The 19,839-nt window shown below is 46.2% G+C and overlaps 7 protein-coding genes across 7 annotated transcripts, besides 3 other annotated features; all 7 read left to right on the forward strand.

Moving 5' to 3' along the window:
- Positions 1-19,839: part of a sequence feature (sequence corresponds to BAC RPCI93-2N9) that runs on past both edges of the window.
- Tb927.6.3220 (hypothetical protein, conserved) lies at positions 285-3,524 on the forward strand (the record flags this gene model as incomplete). Its single annotated transcript, XM_840350.1, has 1 exon — positions 285-3,524. One exon carries the CDS (start codon positions 285-287, stop codon positions 3,522-3,524), a length of 3,240 nt encoding a protein of 1,079 aa, XP_845443.1.
- On the forward strand, positions 4,398-5,786 carry Tb927.6.3230 (RNA pseudouridylate synthase, putative; the record flags this gene model as incomplete). The annotated part of the gene is made up of 1 exon (XM_840351.1): positions 4,398-5,786. One exon carries the CDS (start codon positions 4,398-4,400, stop codon positions 5,784-5,786), a length of 1,389 nt encoding a protein of 462 aa, XP_845444.1.
- On the forward strand, positions 6,656-7,471 carry Tb927.6.3240 (hypothetical protein, conserved; the record flags this gene model as incomplete). Its single annotated transcript, XM_840352.1, has 1 exon — positions 6,656-7,471. The coding sequence occupies one exon, from the start codon at positions 6,656-6,658 to the stop codon at positions 7,469-7,471; it is 816 nt and encodes a 271-aa protein (XP_845445.1).
- Positions 8,033-8,091: a sequence feature (CT-rich).
- On the forward strand, positions 8,865-9,836 carry Tb927.6.3250 (hypothetical protein, conserved; the record flags this gene model as incomplete). The annotated part of the gene is made up of 1 exon (XM_840353.1): positions 8,865-9,836. The coding sequence occupies one exon, from the start codon at positions 8,865-8,867 to the stop codon at positions 9,834-9,836; it is 972 nt and encodes a 323-aa protein (XP_845446.1).
- Positions 10,405-11,535, forward strand: Tb927.6.3260 (hypothetical protein, conserved; the record flags this gene model as incomplete). The annotated part of the gene is made up of 1 exon (XM_840354.1): positions 10,405-11,535. One exon carries the CDS (start codon positions 10,405-10,407, stop codon positions 11,533-11,535), a length of 1,131 nt encoding a protein of 376 aa, XP_845447.1.
- Tb927.6.3270 (hypothetical protein, conserved) lies at positions 12,526-13,131 on the forward strand (the record flags this gene model as incomplete). The annotated part of the gene is made up of 1 exon (XM_840355.1): positions 12,526-13,131. One exon carries the CDS (start codon positions 12,526-12,528, stop codon positions 13,129-13,131), a length of 606 nt encoding a protein of 201 aa, XP_845448.1.
- Positions 13,235-13,263: a sequence feature (AT_rich).
- Tb927.6.3280 (cyclosome subunit 1, putative) lies at positions 13,971-19,484 on the forward strand (the record flags this gene model as incomplete). Its single annotated transcript, XM_840356.1, has 1 exon — positions 13,971-19,484. One exon carries the CDS (start codon positions 13,971-13,973, stop codon positions 19,482-19,484), a length of 5,514 nt encoding a protein of 1,837 aa, XP_845449.1.

Below are 19,839 nucleotides of genomic sequence, written 5' to 3' on the forward strand. Positions count from 1 at the left end.
TAAAGCTTTTGTTCGTGAGTAACGAGACTGTTAAGGTAAGAGTGTAACATGAAATAAGGGAACTAGCGATTTTTTTAATTGTGGATTTATCTACTTCAGCTTATGTGTGTCTCAAGGATTTTTCGATACTTTCTTTTTTTTAAAAAAAAAATCTCTTCAATTCCTTCTCCCCCAACCCTCCTCTACTATTTTTATACTACTAAACTGGTAAGCGCGAGGGGAAAGAGGACGAAGAAATTTTTACTGTGCTTATAGGGTTTGTTCTCCTTTGTTCGTAACAAATAATGCCAGTTCGACAGAAGTATCCACCGGTGGGGTGTAACATGAATGATACTGGATACCCGTTTAGAGGCGACTACAAGCTTCAACCAGCACTTAATCATGGCCATGCCGGCGCCATTCGAAAAGAGAATACGACACTGATGCTCCGCATCACAGGCTCCAATCTTGCCATAGAAAAACTACAACCAAGCAAAGGGCAAAAGTTGCAGTGCGAATTGAGTATAGATGACGGTATTCCAAAGTCGATCAACTTCCCCTCGGGATGCGGCGTGGTGCCAGTCCCGGCGGATGGCCATGAGTACAACCTCACCGCTATCGTGCACGGTGCAGGAGTGAAGCACTACTGCAAGATGTCACTTAACGGAACGGAAGGAAAAGGTATTTTCCGACTACGTGCCCCATCGGACTCATTTGCTGCGGAAAATATTAGGCTTTGTGCCGATGGTGATGTGATTTATCCATCTGGGGGGTGGTATGCAATTCCGATTCAGGCGAAGGAATGTTCTCTTGAGTTTGTCGGTAGGCAGGCAAGTAGACTGGTGCCGACCCAACCTTTATTTCATGCAGTGGCTGAATCCTCAACAGTTATGATCCAGTGTACCGCTGGAACTACTGATAACGCAGTAATCTACTGCAGCGGAAGCGGAGAATCCATTAATGTTGTACAGGACCGTCCAGTTCGACTTTCCCTGGCAAGTGGACCGTTCACTTTGCTCCTCCCGCGGACAACTCCAGGAGCGGCGCAAGTACGACCATCTCACGTGCCCAACACCCCCTTGCAGCCGCCACCATCTGATTCTTCGGTGCATCGCGTACCAGAGGTGGAAACCTCAACAATTGATTCCCCGGAAGGGCCCAATACTCCACCAATTTTTGTTACCACAGCAGATGGGTTCATGATTGAATTAACTGGTGACAATGGCACCTCAGCTGCCGGATACGGAAGAGTTCAACTTCCCCTTCCCGACAGGATGACTCACCGCGTGCAGATTAAGGTTAGTGACATGACCGGTCGGATCTACTTGCGGCAGACTGCTGTGGTACCATCAACACAACCACCTCCACTAACGTTTAGCATTACAAAAGATGCCGCAGGAGCCCATATGGTTAAGGGAAGCACGTTATCTCAGATAAGCGTTGATAATCAACCTGTTGTTAGCGGTGCTGTTGGTGCCTCCATTACGGATAATGCACGTCATGTTGTAACAGTGAGGGAAGGATCAGCTTCTGCGGTGTTCGAGGTTGTAGCACAACCAAGCGCTGCTGCTGGCCCCGTTGCAGTGCGACAGGAACCCCAACCGGCGGTTCCTTCCGGTGGGACACTCCTGAACAGTGAAACCTGGGTTAACGAACTTGCTAAGGCTTTGCAGTGCACAGACATCAATGATTGTCGTCAAGGGGTGCAAAACATTATACCAAGGAGCCCGGAGGCCACAGTGATTTTAGGGTTTGTGTCTCAGAACCTCTTCAAAGTGGTTCCTACAATTTCCTTTTCGAGGGAAGGTGACAGCGTATCTGATATTCAGTGCCCTGGACATACCATAACTGCGTCCATAAACAATGGTGCGCCGTGTACTTTGAGTGGTGTGGCGAGTATTCAAGTCCCTTCTGGTCATAAGGTTACCCTTTCTGCCCTTTCTCCCTCCACAGGTCGCGTTGTTGCCTCGTGTTGTGCACATTACCCGCCAGCGACTCAAAAGAACCTTGACGAGCACCTGGTTGCTCGTTTACTGGAGCTGTTCCAGCGATGTAGCCTTAATCCTGAAGCTGTTCTTGCAGAACTACAAAACATAACGCAACCCCAGTCAGCGGTCGGTCAACAACTTGTTTCGTACTTAATTGGATGCTTCCGTCGGTTGCTCGAGTGTTTCCAGCGTCCCATTAATTTGTTTGCTGGGGACACTCTTCCGAATGTGCAACTCCTTGCGTATGTGGATGACCAGATCCCGAAAGAACTAACGGTTGCATCTCCGGTTACAGTGTCATGCGCAAACACCAACGTCCGTGTTTCTGCTCGTGAACCACCTGCGGCGGCACTCGCAACTCGGGGTGGGGTTATTCACAAATTGGTTGAGGCGTATCGTGAGAACGCACCAACAGAACTTATGGCTCAGTTGATGGTGATTTCCCCCACTGATCCTGATGAACGTGCATTGGTTGATTTGCTCAGCCGCGTGCTGAAGGACTACGAGGCCAAACTTAAGCGGGAACGGGACAATGTGATCAGCTCGACCGCCGCAGATTATTTACAGTTTTCGTGTGACGGTGTAACCATGGAAAACATTCGCACAAGTAATCCCTGTCAGTTGAGTTTCGAGGTGGATGGAACGGGTTTCGTCGCCCTAGAGCAGGGAGGACAGATACCACAAGGTTATTCATTCCCAGCAGGTTCAACTCATTGTGTGCATGTTATTGCCCGTGATACGGCAAGTGGGGCGCTGCGCGCGGAGGCGTACATCACTTTGAAGGGAACGAAATGTGGACCATCCACTATGTCTGCGCCCCAGAACGAAGCACTGTTCCTTGATGCGAGTGTGATGGTGGTAATGGAAGAAATACATCTAAGGTTGTTGTGCCCACCAACGCTCTCACTTAAATGTGAGGTGGATGGCGGTGGCGACGTTGTCGGCACCAAGAGCTCTGAGTTTATGGCAAGGATGAACGCCTCATCTATGCATAACGTTAATGTGCACCTTATCGACGAGGTCGGGAATGTCGTCTTCCGGCAGAGACTCGCAGTCCCTCCAATAGCAATGGTACAGTGGGCTCTACGCCTCGATAGCAATTCGCTTTACGTCGACTCCACCACCGCCTCGTGCACTTCATTCCTCACATCTTCACTTAACAGGTGTCCCGAAAAGGAACTGAATGGTCCGCTGCAACTGGATTGCAGTGGGCCACAAACCGTCGTTTTGCGGAAATACACACTTGGGGCGGTCCAAGGAAGGACATGCGTGGGTGAAATGTATATGATGATTCCACCATTTGTCGACGCTACGCACCTGAAGGATTTGGCGCAGATATATCGAGAGGCATCTCAACTTCAAAGTGACGAACTACAAAGGCGCCTGAATGAGGTCCGCGCTCAAGTTCCAATGGGCCTAATGAAAGACCTCATCACTGTTTTGATGGAAAATACAGCAGGTGCCTTCAACGCGAGTATTCGAAGTGTAGGTCCTGACCGCGGCCCCCGTGTTCACTTCAGGATAAGTGGCGATGAGACAAAGTTACTTAGTGATTGAACAGCGCATTCGTAGAATATTTCTCTGTGTTTGCCTGTTCCCCCATTCCCTCTTTGTCTCTACTAGTAGACGCAATCGTAGTGGAGCATTTTTGTCATTACAAGAAGGAAGACGTAAAAAAAAGAGAGAGAAATAAACAATGAGGTGACATAGTAGCAAACGGGCAGATGCTCTTCAAGGCTCACTGTCTTCTCAACACCATAGATGATGTCGTCAAGCATTTTTGAAATATCCTTCCTTTGTGTGGCATAAATGTTGTTATGCAAGAGTAAATTACAATTCATTAGCGTGCTTACTAGCGCATCGCAAACGAAAGCAGCAATTACGGTGTTGTGGGTAAAATATAGTGTCGGGTAACATCGTTCCTGCTGGTGTTTAGATCAATCAATATAGAACAAGGCAATACTGTTCGCTCACGAGCGGTAACTCATAAGTGTGAAGGTAAACAAAAAAAGCAAAAATTTCTGAAAAAAATTATTAGCAGAGTGTCAGAGAGCCAATATGCATTATTATCACAGGATCTGCAGTGTGTTTCCCCCCTTCTCTCATTATTTTGGTCTTTTCGTTACACTGCAGTTCGGTTATTGCGCCGCTTAAATGACGTCTGTTTTCTTTTTTCTTTTGTATTCCACTGGCTGTGGTTGGCATTGCTTTTGACTATGACTTGCCTCCGGCTCGGTCTTTTCACATCCAAGCATCTCTAATTTATGCGAACTTCTTGCACTACTGTCAATGTTTTTTCCTCACCATTTCCTAACACCACACATTGAGGGTTCAACTACTCCGAAAAAAAAATAACGATGATGATATTGATAATGACGATGAATACATCGAAACATAAAGCATGTAGGGTGAATTTGCACAGTTTTGCTTATGGTACGCAGCATTCGCTACAGCAGACCCAAGGCGGCGCCCCCTGAGTTGTTGATTGACTTCCTTTGCTGCCGTTTTCCGTACCTTACGCGCAGTGCGTGGGAACAACACGCAAGGGACGGGCACCTATCGGTAATAAAGGCCGCTAGAGACAGTTGTGGAGCGGGTGATAACCGTCATGGCGTCGTAGTTCCAATGGATTACGAACTACAGCAAAATGACGAAATATGTTTTAATCCCCCACGTCACTTAGAACCCGACATTAACGAACACGTCGTCGTTCTTCACAGTGACGAGGCTCTCCTCGTTTGTGTCAAAAACGGAAATCTCCCCGTGGCTGAGGGTGGTCGGTATAGTGCCAACACTTTGGTAGGTGTCCTTCAGCGACTGGCAGGAAACTTCACATGGGAGACGGCAAATGGTACAGCGGAAATGTGTCTCTCCAAGGCGACAAACAAGGAAACGTGTGGCCTGAAGGTTAATTATTACCCTGTACACCGACTTGACAAGGAAACGTCAGGGCTTGTTGTGCTTGCCAAGAGCGCAGATGCGGCAAGGATTCTTTCTGGACAGTTTGAAAGGCAATCTCAAGTTTTGAATGCACAATTAACAAAATATACTGGGGGTGAATCCCTTACGGTTGTTACCTCTTCACAGTTCGACGAACTTATAACTATGGATAAGTCAGTTTCTAAGTCATATATTGCAGTTCTTGATGGATCCGTTCCAGAGGGTAATGAATTTATTGTATGTAACCGCGTTGGTTTACTCTGGGAAGAACTGAAAGACTCTATGAAAGATGCGGAGAAACACACCAAACTAAAGAAATTAAAGATGGCGTGTTACCACGCTTCGGTAGGAAAAAATCAACAACTCTACGGGCGACCAGCATGCTCTCGTATTCGTATCCTTAGTAGCAGTGATACCCTCCGAGTCTCCGTAGCTCGCGTAGACATTCTGACAGGGAGGACTCACCAAATTCGCTTACACTGTGCGCAGATTGGCTTTCCTGTACTTGGCGATAAGTTGTATGAAACATCGACTCCTGGCAGGGTGGGCGGTTTGCATGCTGTCGCTGACGATATATATCTCTACCGTGCCAGAGAAACTGTAAGCATGTCGTGGGGAGTGGAAGGGATGAGCGTGAAACGCCACTTGTTGCATGCCGCCATACTTACCTTCACTCATCCAACCACGAGGGAAAGGTTGGAGTTCTTCGCGGCCCCACATGAGTGGTTCCTTAGCGATGTGGAATGTGATGAGGCAACAAAACTGGAGGAAAATAAATCCGGTACAGAGATTTTGCGGGACCTCCTCGATAGGGCTGTACGTGGCTTGGCATCCCATCGTTTCCAAGAAAAGGTTATCACTACCTTCTGTTATCAGTGAAGCGCGTTACATATTTCTTCTTGGCGTTTTATTCACTGCAGAAATGAAAGTGCCGAAATTCTTCACAATTTTCGAGCAGTATGGAGGCAGCGCATTGATGCACCACCTACAAACTTTACGGTGAAACGCTTGAATTCCGCGGACTTTGACGGCTTAGAAAAACTCAGTTCAGTGGATGCATTTCACACTCAAAAGTTCACCGCATATTGTTGCAAGACTAGCGCTTACTGAGGTTCTCGGAAGCGGTTAGTAGTCTTCCAACCACGCTTTTTTTTTTCAAATTATTTATAAACTTTTGTCACGTCATATTGTTGAAGGATCGGCGATGGAGATAAGTGTTCGTTAGGCTCGGTGGTGTTATTTGCCTTAACCTCTTTGTTGAATCCCCGGTAGCGAGAACTCCATACCCATTTGTTAGTTTGGTGGAACTCCGTTTGGGGCTCACCGCGCTGGAACATGCTCCTCAACCGGAAAGAAACAAAGATGTGAATCCACTCCACCATCTTTTTCGATAAGAGTGAAGTGCTCGAGTTTTCTAGAATATTGTTAGAAGCAACATAGTGCTCCTCATTACCTGCTTCCTTTCTTGACTGTTTCATGTATTTGCTTATTAGACATCCGTGGCCATAAAGCCTTTCGTGCCCTAAACAATAACAGTAGTGCGAAGGTAGGGACAATAACACTAACAACAAGAGAAGAGTAGTGGAAAAGAAAATCGAAGGGCCGCGGGCCGAAACTCACATCAAAGATACGATTTTTAAAAATTACTTGTGTGTTATATAGAGCGGTGTGTACAAAAGGAAGGAAAACAAAGGGGAAGTGTAAATCTTGCGGAGGAAAAGCTTAACATTGCCGGTTTACAGTGAAAGATGATGGGAGGAATCTCTATTTGTGTTGCCACGGATTGTGATGGGGAGAAGGTGAACCTACGCTTTCTTTTCGATGCAGCAGGGCCATCTGTTTCACGCCTTTTGAACTATTCAACGACGGCCTTTAACAACTACTTTCGTCTGAAAGGAATCTCTCGTGCATTTGCCGTCAATTCCGCCGTTGTTTTCAATGATGTTCACTGTACTTGGGACAGGTTAGAACGCACCACACAGCTTCTGCACAACAGCCAAGTGTATCTTTTTCAGCCCGACACGCTGGACATTCCTGCTGCCATACCTGAGCCGTATGAAGGTGAGCCGCTTCTATCAGCTGATTGCTATTTGCCACTTCGTGGTGCCACCATATCTACACCCATTCCCGCCATTAAACGCATTGCCCCACAGCGCTTTGCTTCACCAAAGGGGGGCGAGAAAACGAGGTTTTCATCACCGTTAATGTTTCGTTGGGCAGGCGCAAATAAAAGCCCTGTGGGGTTTCGGCGCACGAACAGTGTTAGTTTTGACGATTGTGTGAATGACAGATCCCGTCACAACCGTTCCTGCAGTCACTCTTTCAGTAAAGATATTCATTCTACGGGTATATCCGATGACAGCTCGTACCTGCTTCATCAGAACGGAGGGCGTGGAACCGACAAGCATTACAGTTCCTTCTCCAGCGGTGGAAGTATTCTTCGGGAAGAGCGCGAAAAGATCGAGTTTCAGTTAAGCCTCCCCCTGGATGAAATGCGGCGCTGCGTAAGGGAGGAAACTCGCCGTTTGGACACGACTATTAGTACCCCCATTAAACGAATATGAGGCTTCTGCCTGTAATTTCATAATGAAGCAGCAGACTAGACTATGATCAGTTGTATTTGTTTTTTTTTTATTTTTCGAGACAACGTGTCGTGGTGAGTGTTGTTTTTTTTGTTCCACAACGTATGCAGTACGGCGTGGAGGGAAACAGTGGCAACGACAACAATAGATATAAACGGTTAACGTATGAATCGATGGATGCAGGTAACAAAAGCAGTAATTTATGTATGATGCCAATACGACAAACCGTTAAAGGCTTCGTGATTTTAATGAAAAGCATGACGGTTACATAATTTTGCAAAATAATGAGGGAGGAAAAATCTTGAAATGCCCCCCCTCGTTGCTGCCCTTCCATCTAAGTTAACCGATAGAACAAAGAAGAAACATACATTTTGTGTACACTACACAGAGCAAAGTAATAGTAAAATATAAAAGGTAAGAGCAAACAATAGCAATAATCAGGGACAAAAGATATGTATGTATGTTTCTTCTCTCTCCGTATTTGTATCGGGTGCTCGCAATGCTAAATTATACTCGTTTCCCATTTCCTGTATCTTCTTTCAATCCCTTCTTTTTCCTCTTCTTCCCTTCCCTTCCCTTCCCTTCCCTTTTTTTCCTTTTCCGCACACCCATCCTTTTCCCTTATCCCACAAGGAGATGTTTAATGGAAAGTGGACCCCCTATGGAAAGTGAGCGACGGATGGTGCAAGCGGGTGAGGTATATAATAATAAATGTGAAGGTTAGTGTGGTGTTTGACCCCCTTTTTTTCTTTTTCTCTCCCTCCCCTAACGTTCCCACTATATCAGGATGAGTATGTGGGCATGAATCCTTCTTCCTGTACTTCATTAACACTAACATTTTTAACTGATGGTGTGAAGGATGTGATTGAGGATACCACTGCTATTAACTGTGGAAATAATACAATTACCTTTTGGATGAAGGTGTATTGTTCCTCTAAATGAAGAAAAGGTGGTGTAAGAAAAAGCACTGGAAAAGAGAAGAACAATATATGTTTTTTTTTTTTAACCTTTCGAGTCGCCAATCGAGGCATTTTAAAAAAACTTTCTGCGCTCTCATTGTTGCGATCATGTATGTTCCGTTTTGTATCTTCTTTTTTTTTTACCACCTCCTCTCCACCATCGGTTTTTTTTTCTGGTTGTTGTGGTAAAGCGCTAACTACTTCGTACTATTTCAATGGGGATCGCTTATTACCACGTAGCCTTGACACTGAAGTTACTATTTTTTTTTTCGTAATTTGGTGCACTAGTTCTTGAACAAAGTAAAACTGAATAAAGTCTCGATCCTGCCCCTTTTCTCTCTATTTTTGTATTCTTAATCTTGTTTTTTTTCTCCCTCTTCTATTTTTTTTTGTATTGTTGGACGAAGTGAATTCACATGTCGGATTTAGAGAAACTACGTGCTTGCTGCAGAGCAGTGGTACGACGGCAACGAAACAATGCCACTCTTGATTTTCCATGTGTGATTTGTCAGCAGGTCATTCGTGGGCAGCATGGCAGCATGGAACATTACCGTGTCAGTCATGGCATTTGCACCAGTCACTTTGATGATGTTGCAGATCTTAACGGGTTTCTCTCGCATTTGCGCTCTCTTCTGTTGCCGGCGGGCGACACCAAATTTCATTGTCCCGTTTGTGGTGTTTCGTGCGATGGTGAGGCGTCATTAGTTGCCCATGCCGGTCAATTGGGGCATACTTTCTGGGATGCAAGAGCAATTCCAACACTCGCCCCCTTTTGTATTACAGCTGTTAGTAGTGGTAATGATGAGCTGCAACACGAAGAAGATGATGAAGTCACTGGTAAAGTTATTGATCAAGCATTTTATGATGAGGATGAGGATGAGGATGAAGATGAGGAGTGGGAAGAGGAACCCGCTATGTGTTTGTTGTGCGATACAACCTCTCACAATTGCCTCCTGCATATGAAGGAAGCTCATTCATTTGATTTTGTCGCTGCGGTTCAACAACATGAGGGCGTGAATGATGTATATGACGTCATTCGTATTGTCAATATTATTCGTGGATGCGTTGCTGACGGTACATGTCCTCATCATTACGGTGAGGATTCCCCCGAAGCTGAGAGCTGCCGGCATGAAATTGCTTCGTCATCGCTGCTGTCGCACTTGAGATATGAACCCTTGCATGCATTACCACGAGCGATCCCCACTGGTGACAAGGAACTTATTCCGCGACTTGTGGGGGATACTTTTATATCGTCTATTGTGGTTGGGGGAAATATAAAATTCGGTGAAACCAAGTGCCAAACTGGAGGGGATGAGGGGGAAGATTATCCAATGGTGCCCACTATGATGGAGCTGGCCGCTAAACGACTAGCAAAGGGCGGGGCATGATATAATTTTTTTCGAGACGAGGCGGCGGGGTGATCAATAAGACATGGTGGTTAAGGAGAAAAACAATAACAATAAAACATAACATGTACTTCAAATTTTAAGGCCTGGTCCCGCTATAGGTGAGGAAAGAAAAATGAATATTGCTTCTTACCTCATTTGATCTTTCATATCGGTTTCAACTAGTCGACGAGTGCAGTTTTGGCAAAAACAATAAGCGAGGCAACAACAACAGCGGCAGCGGCCAGTCGCCTTTATGGTCCCCATGCTCGTGCGGAGTGTATATCATCGGCAGTGGGCAGGTCCGTAAGGAAGCAAAGCTTCAGAAGTGGAGTACACGGAACGTTTAATGTATTTTTGTCAGTTACGTATATTATGTTAATATTGTTTGTTATTGTTAGCTGAACTCATTCATTTTTTTTTATTTACTCCCCGTCAGCAACCACCTCTTACTGAAGGAAGCGTATAAACGTATTCATAGGTTAGAAGGGAAGTATAGAAAGGAACCTGGAAAGCAGCTTTGGGTAAGAAGAACAAAAACAGGAAGGTTTGCGTTCTATTTCATCCGAACATGGACGATGACCTCATCCTCAACTTGGTTCGACTTGTTCGTAATGGTCGAGTTTTAGCGAGGGGGTGCGAAGAATTCATTTTTGGTGGCGTCAGGATGATGGATTGTGGGCCGTGTACCGAAGATTACGCAAGGTTGCAAGACTACTATGCAAAAGAGGGGAATCTGTCGGAAGTTGCACTTGTTGTATCTATTAGAGGAGCTATTGTGGAAATTTGGCGTTTTCAGGATTTTCGCTCTTTGAAGATACCTTTCCCCGCCCCAAGTAGTGCTCACCAGGCCAATTCAGCAGCTGCGAAAATGCAAGCATCCCTGAAGATATTTGTGCGAGTGATTTTTGCCTATCTTCGGATTCACGAACTTTTTTCTGAGCTCACCAACATTCGTGTTTCCGATGTGGAGGCAAAACTGGTGACAGACATGGGAGAGGTTCCAACACTGGAGGCAGATACATGTTCAAAGAGCGTTTGGGCGGTGGACGGTGTAGCGAGTGTGAAGGTCCTTTACAACAAGTTGTGGCGGATCCCAAGCCCTAATCCCAAGACATCTCCCCTAATCGATAGTAATACCACTCCACGTGAAAACTCGGTGATTGAGCTCCTGCGCCTGAGGGCAACTGCACCTGTACCAATCAATACTCGCAGTGACCGCTGCGGGGGAAGTTTGTTGGGAATGGGATCTGATTCGGCAGGCAGTGCACGGTCGGTGCCAAGCCCACTCTTTGCGCCATCCCAAATGCCAAGTTCCGTTGGCTCAACACGATTGAGTTTCACGAACAACCCAATGAAGAGCCCAATGTTACAGGTGTCATATAACCCCCTTCCTTGCGCAACAAATACAGATGACAGTTTTCCTCTCTTTAGGCCGCTACCACAAGCCGATATAGCCGCAGTTCTCGCAAGGGGTGAGGCGCTTACTCCTGCTGTACGTGGTCACACCTTTTCTAATACCCCAAGTTTTGTGGCGGGTGGTGGTTATTCATCGTCAGGGGAAGATGAAGGTGATGTAGCGTGTACAGATGACCAACTAGTGGACTTGTTAGAAATATGTGATGGCATCTCCATCCTTGAGGAAGCCATAGATATTAATATGGTGCTGCAGCGCTTAGATACTCCGCTATTACGACCTTGACAGAATAAGGATGAGGAATGATATGTGGTTACTTGAGATTTTTTCCGCACCAAATAAAAATGCGGCACATCTCGATTACTGTTCTCTTCCACAGTCGATGGCAAACTTTCCCTTTCGGTCTATCAGTTTCTTTTTGTCCTCGTTGCGTACCGTGCTCAAGTCATATTTTTTGCACCTGTATGATATGCGTAATATTGCTTTAAACATATGCGCTGATGAGTTTGTTGTGCACAACCGAGTAGCTGTCTCAGGTTATTTATTGTGTTTTGGACACAACGCATTTGCTGGAGAAAATTGTTTTACTTTTCTCTTGTAGTATCAGTGAGTTTACCTCTTTTTTTGTATATATATTTTTTACTTCTTTCTATGCACATCTAGACTCCATACGTGTGTTTGGTACTCACTTCACTATCGTTGCTAATTTCCGTTTGGGAGTTACAGCTGTACGTATCCCAGTTCTTTTTTCTTCTTTTGCTCTTCCTGGAATTGCTATGTGGAGTAATTCTTTCCTTATGCCAAGAAAATATGTGAGTTTAGTGGAGTGGACTGGAGAAAAAGAAAGGCCTCCACACATCGCTGTAATTCATTCTTTACTTACTGTGTGCCCTGATGATTGCGAGAGTGGGAAAATCCACTATACAAAACAGTAGTTGTGTTCCGGAGCGAAAGTACTTTATATATATATGTATATATGTATTGAGACGTTGTTTAGGAGGACTTTCTCGTATCCCTATTGATTCCCCTCCCCCATCCGTGAAGATTTCCGTTGTATCCCTATCTGAAACTATTTCGTCGGTAACTTTTCGTTTTTCCACGATTACTACCATAGTTAGTGCCATATTTTAGGAAATAATAACGTCACTACTTCAGTTGCAGAGGCGTATTTTTTCTTCACATGCGTCATATACCTCACAGTTGGCCCACTGCGCCCTTACAGGCGAACGTTACTCACAGGAACTTGAAAGAGAACTGATACGTTATGGCAAACTCATGCATTTCACGTCGTCACGTTGGATTACTGAGCAGCAGCGGCAGCGGGAAGGTTTGGCACTACGTTGCGCAGAGGAATATCCTTTTTGGCCCCATGGAGTTATGGGGCGTGAATCCGCTTCACTCATAATGAACACCGTATTCATAGAAGAAACGGATTTATTTCTTTTCTTCACACTAAGACCTCTTCCTGTTCGTAGGTTGGCGCGTGAGGAGCACTGGCTCTTTGCAGACTGTGCGTGGAGCTCATTCAATAAAAATCAAGCGAAATTTTCTCATTTAGAGAACCTCTTAACAACCGTGAACCGAGTGGTGCGATGCTCCAATGCAAAGGATTCAGCGGTTGGACTGCAGAAATCCCATAGTTGTAAGAGCGCATATTCTTCTTTTGTTACTACAGGAGTTACCAAAAGGAATCGAGCATTTGAACTCATGTTTCCCTCTTCCGTCACGGAGGGGCGTTCAGCGGAGGTATTTTGGGTTGGCCGCAATGATATTATTTCACACAAACTGGCACTTTTTGAAAATGCTGTGTGGCTTCCCCTCAATTCTACTCCAGTGGCACCCAAATGCCTGTACAACGCGGACCAAGTAGTAATGCCTTAGTTGTTTGTTTGTTTTTTTGCGGAGATAAAGTAGAAAAGTTAGAGCAACTTCGCGTGTATATATCCCTGTGAATTGCTGGTTGTGTTTGTTTTCCGTGAACATCTTATATATATTAAATATGTATATTTTATTCCTCTTATAAACAAAAAATATTGCACCTGCACATGTAAACAACCGCACAACATGCAGATAACTAGATACATATACATATATTTACGTTTTTTTGTCCTTTAATTAATTATGTTTGATTGTTCCACTACTGTTGGTATTTATCTCCTTTACAAGTAACTGCTCTTTACTTCCCCAGTTCGACTGGGTGCATACTTACGGATGAAAGTTATTTATTCGCTACTTATTTTGTCATTTAGGACACACGAAAAAAGGGTTGTCGACCTCATCGGGGACTGCTGAGCTGCATCCGATTGCTTTATTATTTTTTATTTGTTGCTGTTGTTTTATTTTTCTTTCACCCTTTTCATAAGAAGTCGGAGGAGGAGGAGACGACTGTTGGGGTGTTTTTTGTGAAAATCATGGGAAATAATTGTCAAAGGGTATTGGTGGGGATACTGGTTACTTACATGAATAGCTCCTCAGATTTTTTTTTAAAACCTAAAGTAAAATAACAACGACACCGAAGTAGGTGTGAGAAAGAAAAACAAAAGGTATATTGAAAAGTGTCGAACAGTTTGAAGCAAATGGGAATGGAGAAAAGCTGTAAATCATTGCGCACTCCAACTCTTGCTTCTTTTTTTTTATGTGGTGCACGAAAAGCAAAAAGAATCGTAGAGCAAGGGTTACGCCAATCAAACGAAAGTGTGGGTACCGACGAAGATTAAGAAATGCAGAGTGCATACACAATAAAGGTTAGTGAAAGGCAGGCTGATGGTGTTCGTGATGTTTCAGTCTTCCATCATGGGGAACTTCACTTTTCAACATCACACCGGAATATGAAGTGGGCCGTTCTTACGCGATTCCCAGCTCCTTTTACACAACATGGGGGCTCCTTACATCCGGCGGCAATCTCACTACCAGATGAAAAATGCGATGTCGCCTCTGCTTGTAGGGGCAACGAGAAACAACGGGATCCAGTTGTTGTTGGGAAGAGTGATATCGACAGTGGGTCAAAACTCATGTATGAATACCTCTGCGTTTTCCACTGCGATGAACCGCGGAACCGTCTTAGTCACTACACTGCTCATCAGCCATGGACTATTTGTTCAGCGTACAGCACAGCGGACCCGGCTGCCGTGACGCACTTCGTGCTAAACAATATTAATCCCTCCTGCGTTGTGCCCGGTCTCCGTGGTGTGTTTGTTCATGGCACACCGCAAAGTGTTCCCACTGTCCCATCACCGTTAATTCAAGTCGGTGTAAACACCTTTCAGCCCGCTGCTGATTTGTGGTGGATGGTCTCTCAGTTGGCGATTAATCCGGTATATGTTTCCGTAGGTGGAGGTAACCCCGCCACGTGTCTTCCCACAGGCGACGCCGCAGCGAATTCAACACGCATGCATATTTACAACTGTGAGGACAACATGGAGTGCGTTGCGCCCAAATATGCACTGGTAGGGTCTACTGTTCTCGCCCAGTTTCAGGTTTCGGAAGATAGAATGATGGTGGTTGCAGTTGGTGGAAATGATGTTCGTTTGGCTATGACCACCGTTAGTGAGCACGTGGGAATTATGTTGTGGGTGTGGTGGCCCCAACGGTTGCATATGCCTAATCTCCGCGTTAAGGGTGCCTCTGTCTCGTTAACGGTGTCGGAGAGTTGCCGTGCCAACGTGCAAGTCCTGTTTCTTTTCGACGCCTCGCGTGGTTCGCTACACGTTCTGAGGACACCGGATCTTCTTACAGCTAAGGGATCGCTGGACTTACTGTTTACCATATCAACAAATTGCCCGCCCGTCGTTCTTCCCTGTATGTGCTCTTCCATGATGCAACCCATCATGGTTTGCAATAGGCCTTCTGTGAATGAAGTCGCGCTCTACTACGTCCCGGAACTATTACGAACACCACTGTCTACCAACTACATGGCCACAATGTCTCTTAGCGGGGTGCTACCTAAAAATGTTATCGTTGAAGGAGTGTCGTACCACAACGGTTCGACCGTTGTTTTCGAGGCTGCAGTGGCCGGTAGTGATAGGGAGCCATCTGTTGCAGCTAGTCATCAACAGTATGCATTCAACTTTCCTTCACTTCTGGATGAACAACATCCGCTTGCTCGTTTCATTTTGGAGGCTCTTGAGCCGGTGTTCGAAACTGAATGTGTGGCCCTACTGCAATGTGAGTTGCTCCGACGCTCGTGGAAAAGTAAACGCAAAGGGCAAGTATGGGACTTTGGCACTGGATGCTTAGAGCTTATTGCAAACATTGTACACAACAGTATGTCTCCCAATAGTGACAGAAGGGGTAGTCCTTCTGGGGGGGGAAGATACGCGGCAGCGGGTGGCAGCGGTAGTGGTCGGTCCGTCAGTCAAATGTGTGATGCTGCGCCGTCCGGTTTGGAGTTGCAAACTTCCTCAGCTTGCACGTTTGTAGACAAAAATTTTCGTCTTTGCGACGTCGTAGCGGATCCCATTCTCATGACAGCTGACACACTGCAGAAAAATGCCTTTCGGTTTCAAGACCGAGGACATCATGAAAACCATGGAAAGTTTAGTTCTGAACTTGACCATGGAAACATATGGACAAAGAAACAATGTGGGCTATGTGTTTTCACACTCCATCTACTCTACGAAAGTCTCAAGTTACAGGAACGCTTTTGGATTCTACTTGAACCTTTGGCACGGTTAAACCTGCGACTAAGTGAAATTATGCAGTGGTCTCAGTATACTCGTTACTACTCAACATGCTTGTGCGAAACGGAAACTGAAGATTTTGCAGGACACACCACAACTGGCGCCTCTCGAACGGGGACTACCGTTTCTTTCCAGCGCGCGCTCCCCGAGAACCTTCTTATTGAGTATTTCAAATTTCACACCTCTTCCTCGACAGCGGCAGTTATGAGTGGTGCGCCTCCCTTATTGTATACTATTCTTCAGCGTGTGCTTAAGGGGAAAGCACGGACTTCCGGTGGTTGGCCCGCTATTCGTGGCATCACCAGCAGCAATCCACTTTCGTTGGCCAACAAACTCTTTTTTATGCTGGTAGATTGCTTCGATGCACCGCAAGTGACCGCAAGAGTACCTACGAGTTGGTGGTTCACCTTGTGCAAAGGGTTGCTGGAATATGATATTGACCCCAAATTCGTCTCAACGGAGCTCTGCGCTGGCGTTGGGCAGCCTATCGAGAGAGCGTTGTGTATTGCAAAGGACCATCCCGACGATATATGGAATGATGACTTTAATACGATAATTGGGCGTTTGGACAGGCTTCAGCACAATTTAACATCGACACGGTGCGTCAATCCAGCTGGTGATGTTGTGCGGACAGCACAAGAGAGGGCAATCGGTAGGGAGTACAGGGCCACATTGAACGATGACGATGGTGTTATTATGCGGCCTGACTTTCCAAAGCGCTGGGGTGATTCTCGTTTAGATATTGTTCAGAGCATGTTCAATACGGCGGCACCGATCACCCTGCCCAGTCAAGTGGATGGTACGGATGCAATATACGGTTCATTAAGGAACCTTTCAAGGAGAGCAACTGCCTTACCTGTTGGACGTGGAATGTTTACCCTATGTACGCAAAATTTTCGGGTGAGGGACAGTGTCCCGATACCTCCACTCAACCTGGAGGGGCGAACTAGTGATGGCATCACCATTACAAATAATTTTGAGGAGGCAGAGCCAGTGAATATCATATGGCCGCTTTTCCATAACGGGTGTGCTGCAGGACTGCGATTTCTTTCGTTGCCCCATTTCAAAGGACATCGTTCAGCAAAAGAGGAAGAATCCATCACACGGCATTGGGTGCTCTATCAGACACGAAATATTTCTTGCCCAGCATCACGATCTGGACTTCTTCTAGCTGCGGGCCTACTCGGCCACCTTAAGGTCCTTCAACGGACCGATATTTATTCCCTTCTCGTATCACCACAGTCCCAGTTCTCGGGACGCGAAGCGGTTACGATTGCTGTGTTGCTGGGGTTAAGCTGTAGTTTACGTGGCACATCAAACCCTGTTGTGTTCAATTGTGTCTCAATGCATGTGCAGTCACTTACGCCAGCCACCGAAGACATCGAAGTTTCACTTGATGTACAAACTGCCGCCTCCGTGTCACTTGGGCTTTTGTACCAGGGAACACCCGATGCCTTTTTTGTCGAGATGTTACTCATTCAAATGTCACGTCTCCCTTCGGATGAGCATTTCCGAGACCGTGAGGGTTACGCCCTTGGTGCAGGTTTTGGTCTTGGACTGTTGCTGCTTGGAACCGGAAGCTCCCATGGCGTGCCCAATGTGGAAAACCGTTTACTGAAGTTTATGGAAGGGGCTCGCCGCGAGGCCGCACCATCCGCGTGTGAAGGACTTGAAGTATTCAACGAAGTCAACCCTGACAGCGGCCACTTTCTGACACGAGCACAAATGGCGCGAAACGCCAAGGAATCGTTTAGGAACCAATCTACACGAGTATACGAAGGCGATTGCTTTAATATAGCTGTCTCCGGTCCTGCTGCTGTGGTAGCACTGGGGTTCATTTATCTGCAAACCAACGATGCGCTCATAGCAGATAAGATTGCTCCACCCAACCGTCTTGTGGGATTGCAAGGAGTTTTCCCGGAGTTGTGCCTCCTTCGGACGATGATGTCTTCCCTTATCATGTGGTCCAAGGTTGAGCCAACACAAGAGTGGATTTTCCAGAATGTCCCATCCTGCCTACTCCGCCTCGTGCACTCACCAAAGAAAAGTGGTCTCGCTCCGTCGCAGATTCGCTATCTGACGATGAATCTTGGTTACTGCATTGCTGGTGCTGTTCTGGCAATGGGCATGCGGTTTGCAGGTTCTATGAATGCGGACGCCAAGGTGACGGTACTTGCGGAATTAAATGGGTTTCTTCGTGGTTTTATCGGTTCTACCAAGACGGGGATCACAAGTATACAGAATTCTACGGGCGCCTTTCTTCCGTGCATTTCGGCGTGCGCGATAGCATTGGCACTAGTTACTGCTGGAACAGGTGATGTTCAATGCCTCGCTGTTATGCAAAAGTTGCACAAACGCATGAATGTGGGTTATGGCGATCATCTTGCTATCTCCATGGCTACTGGACTTCTTTTCCTCGGTGGAGGGCAACTGACACTTTCGAACTCGCTTTCTTCTGTTGCGGCCCTTATCATGGCTTTCTACCCTGTTTGGCCTGAGACAGCGTCTGACAATAGAATGCATCTGCAAGCATTGCGACATCTATACTGTCTCGCCGTGGTTCCCCGACTTATTGAAACAATTGATGTGCTAACGAACCGTCCGGTGTCCGTTCCTGTTCGTGTCATTGTTAATCGAGGAAGGTTGTTTCAAAATGAACCTTCGAGTGTTGTGAAAGAGATGTGGACGCCTGTGCCGAAGGGTAGAGAAAACCAAGCGGTCCGTATGGTGACACCATGCCTCTTGCCTGAACTTAGTACAGTTGCACAAATCGAAATAAGGAGTGCTCAGCACTATAATATGACCATATGCAACATGGACCCCAATGTCATTGGTGATGGTGGTATTGTTGTTCGCGTTCTTGAGAAAAATGTAACCAGCACAGAGGACGGCAAATCTGGTCGTAGCCTTGGGGAGGAACTTGTGGTGAGCTGGATACAACGCCTATTCCATGAACAAATGCAGTTGCGGCCCGGACCAATAGAAGCTGGGGTCATCATTGACAACGTAAACCTCTTGTTCACCTGTCAGGAAAGATTTCTAGCGGATTTGAGTCATTCCGAGCGGGAGTTTTCTTTAGATTTTATAATGAACGTGCGTCGGACGTTAAACCGACGGTACAGCGGCCTATTGCGACATACCGGAAGGTTGTCCACGCGGCACCCTCTTTCTCAGTTGATTAAGAAGCAGAAATCCGTGTATAGCACGGCCTCTTCTCTTGTACAGACACTTGTGAGTGATGATGGGCACTCCAGTGACCTTGCGCCTATTGCGGAAGCCCTTCTCATGTATGCCGAGGCCACAGGAATGGAGTCAACGGGTAACAGCGAAGCCTTCCACGTTTCTTTTGTCATGCAATGGCTTTCTCAGGCACTTCACTTTTACGGTCTTGTCGGACGGACAAAACCTCTGTCGCAGTTGCTAACCAAGTATACTGACGTACTTCAACGGCGGGAACAAAGGGTTTACGCACTCTACCGCATGAACCAAACCTTGTTGCTTCGCCCTGAAGTGCTTGAAGACTTGGTGGATTGCTGTGTAGAGCTGGCAAACTAACCGTGCATGCGCAAACGTGCGTGCGCGCCTATAGATTCGAACCGTATCCTTGAATTTTATACTTCTTTTGACCTCCATCTACCATCAGATGGTCGCCGGGTGTTGTGTGCCCGATAGTGCTGTTTTGCTATAGCGTATGTCAGTGTACATTTCATCCCCAGTTTTGCCTCCTTTTAACCTGCTGGTACATAAAGTACAGTTTAAAGGGGTAGCAGTTGCACATCACTTTGGACCTTTCTTTTGAGTTTCCTCCCGAAAATTAATCTCCCACTTTCCTCATTTCTATCCCTTGACCCTGCCGTATTCACGCGAACACGTTTGTGTGTGATCTTTAACTACATGTTCAGTAACTGTA

Source organism: Trypanosoma brucei, chromosome 6 (assembly GCF_000002445.2).
Source record: "Trypanosoma brucei brucei TREU927 chromosome 6, complete sequence".
Lineage (NCBI taxonomy): Eukaryota > Euglenozoa > Kinetoplastea > Trypanosomatida > Trypanosomatidae > Trypanosoma > Trypanosoma brucei.